This window comes from Myotis lucifugus, unplaced genomic scaffold (assembly GCF_000147115.1).
Source record: "Myotis lucifugus unplaced genomic scaffold, Myoluc2.0 scaffold_27, whole genome shotgun sequence".
Classification (NCBI taxonomy): domain Eukaryota; kingdom Metazoa; phylum Chordata; class Mammalia; order Chiroptera; family Vespertilionidae; genus Myotis; species Myotis lucifugus.
In genome coordinates, this window is record NW_005871075.1 from 4871512 (window position 1) to 4880482 (window position 8971).

General features: G+C 39.9%; 1 protein-coding gene across 4 annotated transcripts in view; it reads left to right on the forward strand.

Annotated features, from left to right (window-relative positions):
- RB1CC1 (RB1 inducible coiled-coil 1) overlaps positions 1 to 8971 on the forward strand; it is a 37379-nt gene that overhangs the window by 21947 nt on the left and 6461 nt on the right. For all 4 annotated transcript variants that reach the window (XR_002828624.1, XM_023751964.1, XM_014453715.1 and 1 more), the window contains 3 exons: positions 2831 to 2885; positions 4070 to 4117; positions 6511 to 6569. Coding sequence is in view for 3 of the 4 variants with exons in the window: in XM_023751964.1 (XP_023607732.1) it covers positions 2831 to 2885; positions 4070 to 4117; positions 6511 to 6569 (162 nt within the window). In the remaining variant the exon portion in view is untranslated. The remainder of the gene's footprint in view (positions 1 to 2830; positions 2886 to 4069; positions 4118 to 6510; positions 6570 to 8971) is intronic.

Sequence of the window (8971 nt, forward strand, 5' to 3'; positions counted from 1 at the left end):
ACAAATATTTTAATATGACTGATTGTGTGTCTTATGAATCACTCTGGCATATTTTCATAGACTGCCAGGATGAGTGTTGCTATAGTAGTATTAAGTTGTTCTTATTTACAGGAGTGTTTAAACTTTGGGACCCATAACCTAGGAGGAAAAGGCATTACTCTAGTAGTGAATATATTCATTTTGGTGAGGGTGTATTGGGGAAAGGCAGAGGAGTTTTTTGAAAAGTAAAAATGAATGTAGGTTTCTGTTTAGTTCAAAAGAAGGGACTAGAAACTGGTTAACCTTGAGACCTGGAAAGGTATGAGGCTTCAGAATGTACGTGAAAAATAGAACAAATAAGTGTAATTTGAAAACGGAAAGCATGAACATATATAGAGACCATGGCATTAGAAAACATAAATGACAGAAACAAGTCCAAATGTATGTGAAAAAATAAACTAACCTCTCTATAAAACCTGTCTGGGAAAAAAGCATCCAACTGCATTCTATGTACAAAAAAAGCATCTAAAGAAAAATTAATATAGAATATTTGATTTAATGCAATTGAGAAAGATACATAAGGCAAATAATGAAAAAATATATAAGCCACATAAAAGTAACGGTTTAGAAAAGTTAAGAAATTTTATACATAGAGAGGACACCGATCACAACAAACAATTGTTAATTTATAGGTGCTTTAAAATGTGACTGAATTAAATATGATTAAAACTGAAATGGAACTTTTAGAAAATATATATTTTTATTTGATTTCAGAGAGGAAGAAATGGGGAGAGAGAGATAGAAACATCAATGATGAGAGAGAACCATTGATCGGCTGCCTCTTGCATGCCCCACACTGGGGATCGAGCCCACAACCCAGGCATATGCTCTGACAGGGAATCGAACTTTTATCTCTTGGTCAACACTCAACCACTTAGCCACACCAGCAGGGCTAAAATGAGAACTTTTTATTATTATTATTTTTATCCTCACCCAAGGATATTTTTCCACTGATTTTTAGAGAAAGTGGAAGAGAGAGGGAAAGACAGAGAGAAATATCGATGTGAGAGAAACACATCTATTGGTTGCCTCCTGCATAAGTGTTGACCAGGGTCAGAGCAGGGGAGGAGCCTGCAACCAAGGTACGTGCCCTTGGCCGGAATTGAACTCAGGACCCTTCGGTCCACAGGCTGATGCTCTATCCACTGAGCCAAACCAGCTAGGGCGTAAAATGAAAACATTTTATAGACATATTTAGGGTAGAACACTTCTTCCTCTCACCAAAAAGTAAAAAAATAAAGCAATAGAAAAACAGTTTTGAAAATTAACTACATATCCTAAATCAGGGGTCCTCAAACTATGGCCCGCGGGCCACATGCAAATACAAATATTGTATTTGTTCCCGTTTTGTTTTTTTACTTCAAAATAAGATATGTGCAGTGTGCATAGGAATTTGTTCATATTTTTTTTTTAAACTATAGTCCGGCCCTCCAACGGTCTGAGGGACAGTGAACTGGCCCCCTGTTTAAAAAGTTTGAGGACCCCTGTAATAATAAAAGCCTAGGTGGCGTCGCACGATGTCGTCATAAGATGGCCGCCCCCACGTCATCACAAGATGGCTGCCACAAGATGGGCAGCAGGGGAGGGCAGTTGTGGGCGATCAGGCCGGCAGGGGAGGGCAGTTGTGGGCGATCAGGCCGGCAGGGGAGGGCAGTTGGGGGTGACGGGGCCAGCAGGGGAGGACAGTTGGGGGTGACGGGGCCAGCAGGGGAGCAGTTAGGGGGCGATCAGGCTGGCAGGCAGAAGTGGTTAGGGGCAATCAGGCAGGCAGGCAGGCGAGTGGTTAGGAGCCAGAAGTCCTGGATTGTGAGAGGGATGTCCGACTGCCCCTGTGGGATCGGTCCTAAACTGGCAGTCAGACATCCCCCAAGGAGTCCCAGATTGGAGAGGGTGCAGGCCAGGCTGAGGGACACCTCCGCGCCCCATTCCCCCCCCCTCCCCCCCATGCACGAATTTCGAGCACCGGGCCTCTAGTCAAATTAATAAAGTCTCAAGTTGTAAATATTAATATTTAAATTTTCCATTTCTCTCATAATTAGTGATGTTGAGCGTCTTTTCAAATATCTATTGGCCATGTTTATGTCCTCTTTGGAGATATGTCCATTCAGGTCCTCTGCCCATTTTTTATTTGGATTATTTATTTTTTGGTGTTAAGTCAGCTCACATCTGTCAGAATAGCTCACATTAATGAACAAGTGCTGGCAAGAATGTGGAGAAAAGGGAACCCTCAGACACTGTTGGTGGGATTACAAATTAGTGCAGCCACTATGGAAAAACAGTATGGAGGTTCCTAAAAGAATTGGTTCAGTGCAGACTGAAAGGTCCCAGGTTTGATTCCGGTCAAGGGCATGTATCTTGGTTGCAGGCTTGTACCCCGGCCCTGGTTGGGGGCGTGCCACCAAATAATGTGTCTATCTCACTTCAATGTCGCTCTCTCTCTGTCTCTCCCCCTCCCTTCCACTCTTTCTAAAATATCAATGGAAAAATATCTTCGGGTGAGGATTAATAATAAATAAATAATAAAATAAAAGACATTATCCTAGAAAAAAGCATAAACGAATGTTTTGCTTGTAATTTCAAAAGGTTTATAGGTCTAATTACAGGAGCTTTGCTACAAAGAATGTACACCATTGAAATGTACCGTAACTTAAACAGGATGCTTTCTACAATTTAGTTCAGATCCTTAAATTTTAAAGTGCTTTGTAGTAATAGTTAAATTTCTAAAATTCTTTTGAAGAATGTAAAGTCCAGAATTTTTAGACTTAAACTAAAATAATTCATTGTCTCTTAGAGAAAACATCCATATGCTATCTGAAGAAAAACAGAGGATAATGCTGTTAGAACGAGTAAGTAAATTATTTTCTTTAACTGCAATATTTGATATGTTCATTATGTGGATGCAGTTAAATATGTCTTATGCTGAAAACATACCCTGTTTATAAATTAGATCTTTTTAAAAAATATATACTTGATTTCAGAGAGGAAGGGAGAGGGAGAGAAAGACAGAAACATCAATGATGAGAGAATCATTGATTGGCTGTCTCCTACACACCCCACACTGGGGATTGAGCCCCCAACTCAGTCATGTGCCCTCCTGGGAATCGAACTGTGACCTCCTGGTTCATAGGTTGATGTTCAACCATTGAGCCACGCCGGCTGGGGCAGATCTTTTTTTAATGGTTATTTTTGTAGTTAATATTTTGAGAAGTGGCTTAACAGTTGGCAATATCATTTCAAGACTCTTATTTGTCATATGTTTCCAGTAAATGAAGTCTATATTAGAGAAAAAGGTTAGTGGTCTTTATAAAATAACTATGTACAATAATAGTTTTATTCAGTAGCTCAGAATTCATTAAAACATAAGTATGCGTATTTCAAAAACAAAGCATTGAATACTTACCTGGATTGGGCAAAAATAGATTATGTGAATGATGAAGAAAAGTGATGTGGTTTTTTTTATAAAAGATTAATTGAAATGAACATTGGCAATAAGTAGTTTCCTCCCAATTGTTTTACAGAGCACTTCTCATTCCTTTATTTTCAAGATTTTCAGCAATTTTTTTTTTCTCTTTACAAGCTTATAAGAACCTAGTAAAAATTGTTCAGCTTTGGTTCTAACCTGCATTCATTGTTGTTCTTGCTGCTATTGAAGGGTTGCATGATCACATATCAGAATCAACTGGGATATATCCAGATACCTCTTCTTAGAACAGACATACTAGCAGAGTCTTTGGGGATAGAGCTCAGATATTTACTGCATACTTAAAAAGTTCCACAAGTGATACGATTCTAATGCACATTAAACTTTTTAAAATGGTTGGGTTAGGTAAATATACTAAAAATGTTCTCATTTTTTAATCCAGAAAATAATTAAAACAGTGGGAAAGGATCAATAAATAAACATTTCCCACTAACTTTTGTACTGGAACTGAAAGTAATCTGAAGTTTAAAAGATTTTGTCAATCATGTTTAGATTTGAGTAAGAACAAGGATAAACCAAACCACGGGTCTCTTTTATTTCCCCCTGCAGACATTACAATTAAAAGAAGAAGAAAACAAGCGGTTAAATCAAAGACTGGTAAGTTTTTCTCAATTGATCCAAGTCCTCATTTTAATAAATTTATCAAAAACTTAATCTTTTAAAAAAATCTAAATAAAGTTGCATGTGTTCTGAAAATGGATGGTCAAACTTATCTTTACTAGCAGCATTTAGACCATTTGGATGATTATGGTCATCAGTTGCTATACAATTTTAGGCTTTTCTAGTCATTATTGTTGTAGTATTTTCTTTCTCTTTTGTTTTCAAACACTAATTGAGATCCTGCATTATTCAAGATAGTGTTCAGAGGGAAATGGAATTCTGAGCATCAAATTTTTTTTTTTAATCTTTATTGTTCAGATTACATTTGTTCCTCTTTTTTTTCCCCCCCGTAACTCCCCTCCTCCCAGTTCCCGCCCCACCCTCCGCCCTCACTCCCCACCCACTGTCCTCATCCATAGGTGCACGATTTTTGTCCAGTCTCTTCCCGAATCTCCCATTCCCCTTTCCCCCCCAAGAATAGTCAGTCCATTCCCTTTCTATGTCCCTGATTCATTATAATCACCAGTTCATTCTGTACATCAGGTTATTTATTCACTTGATTCTTAGATTCACTTGTTGATAGATGCATGTTTGTTGTTCACAATTTGTATCTTTACCTTTTTCTTCTTCCTCTTCTTAAAGGATACCGTTCAGCATTTCGTATAATACTGGTTTAGTGGTGATGAACTCCTTTAGCTTTTCCTTATCTGTGAAGCTCTTTATCTGACCTTCAATTCTGAATGATAGCTTTGCTGGATAAAGTAATCTTGGTTGTAGGTTCTTGGTATTTAGCACTTTGAATATTTCTTGCCATTCCCTTCTGGCCTGCAAAGTTTCTGTTGAGAAATCAGCTGACAGTCGTATGGGTATTCCCTTGTAGGTAATTGAGTCTCTTTCTCTTGCTGCTTTTAAGATTCTCTCTTTGTCTTTTGCTCTTGGCATTTTAATGATGATGTGTCTTGGTGTGGTCCTCTTTGGATTCCTTTTGTTTGGGGTTCTCTTCGCTTCTTGGACCTGTAAGTCCATTTCTTTCACCAGGTGGGGGAAGTTTTCTGCCATTATTTCTTCAAATAGGTTTTCAATATCTTGCTGTCTCTCATCTTCTGGCACCCCTATAATTCTGATGTTTGTACGCTTGAAGCTGTCCCAGAGGCTCCTTACACTATCTTCGTATTTTCGGATTCTTTTTTCATTTTGCTTTTCTGGTTGGGTGTTTTTTTGCTTCTTCGCATTTCAAATCTTTGACTTGATTCTTGCACTCCTCTGGTCTGCTATTGGGTGTCTGTATAATATTCTTTATTTCAGTCCGTGTATGCTTAATTTCTAGTTGTTTCTTTATCATAGCATCGAGGGTCTCATTAGTTTTCGTGAGGCTCTCATCAAGTTTATTGGCTGCTTCTAGCACATTATTGAAAGCCCTCAAAATTGCGTTTTTTAGCTCTATATCCTCCATTTCTGTCATGTTTTTTTGTCTCCGCATTTCTTATGCTTTCTTGGTGTACCCCCTTGTGGTCTTTGTGCGCAGTCTTGTTCTAGTTGAGCCTTGATTGTTGTAGTTAATACTAGAGGGATTTGACCACCAGGCCGACTGGCTGTGAGAATCAGCTGTGGGAAAACTTCTGTCCTCTGGAGAGGTGCTAATCTAGCCTTTGCCTGAGGCGATCCAGCAAATGGCTCTGTGCAGGGCCTGGGCGGGTCGGGTCGCAGGGGATCAACTGCGGAGGGAGCAGTTATGGCTTGAGCATCAAAATTAAACTTAATAAACAAAGAGAGATCTGTTCATCTTTTGTTGATTTGTATAACCAGGTTTGGGCCCACTCTGCTTGGGAAGTATACGTGTCAATCTCTTTCCTTGTGAAATTTTTAAGATCAAGTATGTAATTATAAATAAGATGTAATTCTAGCCCTGACTTGTTTGACTCAGTGGATAGAGCATCGGCCTGTGGACTGAAGGGTCCCAGGTTTGATTCCGGTCAAGGGCATATACCTTGGTTGTGGGCACATCCCCAGTGGGGGGTGTGCAGGAGGCAGCTGATCGATGTTTCTCTCTCATCAATGTTTCTAACTCTCTATCCCTTTCCCTTCCTGTCTGTAAAAAAAACAATAAAATATATTTTAAAAAAAGATGTAATTCTATATTGTTTTTAATCCAGCCAAATTGGATTCAGAAAATAATATAAAGTAAAAATGTAGGTAAATTTGTCCACTGAAAGTAATTGTTGAAGGAAAAGAATTATGTTATTATGAACCATATAAACTTGGACTCTTAAAAACTGGGACAGAGACAGTGTGTATAACATTGAACAAAATTTTTGCAATAGGACCTAATAACTATCATGCTTTAATTATATAAGCTTTATGAACTGTTTATATTTTGTTGTTGTTTTTAGATGTCTCAGAGCATGTCTTCAGTATCCTCAAGGCATTCTGAAAAGATAGCTATTCGAGAGTAAGTATTTTATTTATATTTTGTGGGGATATTTTTCTGTGCAAAAAATTTTACTGAATAATGTTGAATTGTATTGGTGAAAAAATTTTATTAAAAAGCAAGGTTTTTCACGCAGCTGGTGTGGCTCAGTGGTTGAGCATCGAACTATGAACCAGGAGGTCACAGGTTCGATTCTCGGTCAGGGCACACATGCCTGGGTTGTGGGCTTGATCTCCAGTGTGGGACATGCAGGAGGCAGCCGATCAATGGTTCTCTCTCATGATTGATGTTTCTATCTCTCTCTCTCCCTCTCCCTTTCTCTCTGAAATCAATAAAAATATATATTTTTTTAAAGTAAGGTTTTTCTGCCCTAACCGGTTTGGCTCAGTGGATAGAGCGTTGGCCTGCGGACTGGGGGGTCCCGGGTTCGATTCCAGTCAAGGGCATGTGCCTTGGTTTCGGGCGCATCCCCAGTGGGGGGTGTGCGGGAGACAGCTGATTGGATGTTTCTCTCTCATTGATGTTTCTAGCTCTCTGTCCCTCTCCCTTCCTCTCTGTAAAGAATCCATAAAATATTTAAAAAAAATAAAATAAAATAAAGTAAGGTTTTTCTAAATGATTATTTCTTGTAACATTATGATTGAATTAGAAATGTCTCCTATTAGAGCTTTAATTATCTTTTCTCAGTGATTTGAAAGGGTGGTATCTGACTTTACCTGCCAGCTGTATGTCAAATCAAATCAATTTATGGTGTTTCAAAGATTAGAGAGAGATGAACTTTAAAAAAAAGAAAGAAAACACTTCCTCAGAGTGCCCTGTCTACCTTTTTAAAAAAAAATCCTCACCCCGGGTGTGAGGATATTTAGAGAGAGTGGAAGGAGGGGGAAGGGGAAGAGAGAGAGGAGAGAGAGATACACATTAATTGGTTGCCTCCTGTTTGTGCCCCATCCAACTGATCCAGGGATTGCCAGGGATTGAACCTGCAACTGAGGTATATGTCCTTGACTGGGAATCGAACCTGAGGCTCTTTAGTTGGTGGGCCAGCACTCTAAACCATGGTGCCAAACTGTCCAGGGCCTCACCTATCTACCTTTGACAACTCATCTTCTGGTGTTTAGCCAAAGCACTACCTTCACATCATGTTAGGTGGGCAACAGATATTTGCATGGTAAATAACTAATGAATAAAAGACTGTTGTCATTTAAAAGCTTCCTCTGTGATTTTGATGACTTATTAGGTGTAGGACCCACTAAATTAAATTATTTTGACAACTAAGGAATCCGAGAATAACTCTGAATGGCTCTTGATACTTCGAACATTTCTAAAGAAGACTCTGAAGAAACAGTCACCACTTATAGCATGTTGACAAGTGGTACCATTTCTTTGTTTTCTTGCTCCCTTCACCCGAAATTAGTAATTTCCATTGTTTAAACCTAATTAACAACAAGACCCTAACTCAGTTGGCTTTTCCAAGTTGAAGAGCACTGTCCTTAGAAATGGAGAATAGTATACAGTGATCTCCTTGCCACTGAGACTATAACTTGCTCCCTCTGAATTTGTGTTTCTTGTAAAATGAAAGGTTAGGAAGATTACCTTCTTCCTGTGACTAGATGAACTGTAGTGGGTTTCTCCCCCCGCCCCCCTGCCATTTTTGTTCTTTAAACAATAGATAATATTACAATTTTTAGATGAACTGTAGTGGGTTTCTCCCCCCGCCCCCGCCATTTTTGTTCTTTAAACAATAGATAATATTACAATTTTTTATTGAGAGAGATAGAGAGCTAGTAACATCGATGAGAGAGAAACATCGATCAGCTGCCTCCTGCACATCTCCCACTGGGGATGTGCCGGAAGGGAGAGAGATAGAGAGCTAGTAACATCGATGAGAGAGAAACATCGATCAGCTGCCTCCTGCACATCCACTGAGCCAAACTGGCCTCGGCTACAATTTTTATTTTTTAAAGCTTTTGGTTTCTGACAGTCACTGGCATCATCCTTTGGACATCTTATATAAATGACCAGCATTCCAATTAGGTGCTGGGTAGGGTAATATATATATATCTCCTATATAATAAAGAGCTAATATGCTAATTAGATCGAACAGCCAAACGGCCTTCTGGATGTCCTTCCGGATGACCGGTAGGGGCTGTGAGGGCCGGCCAGGGCTGCAAGGGCCGAGCCCCTTGCACGAAATTCATGCACTTGGGGGGCGGGGTTCTCTCAGCCTGGCCTGTGCCCTCTTGCAGTCCGGAAGCCCTCGGGAATGTCCAACTGCAGGCTTAGGCCCGCTCCCGCCACCACCGCTGCGCTTGCCAGCTGTGAGCCTGGCTTCTGGCTGAGTGGTGCTCCCCCTGTGGGAGTGCACTGACCAACGGGGGGGGGGGGGGCAGCTCCCTGTGTTTGAGCGGCCTTAGCATATCATA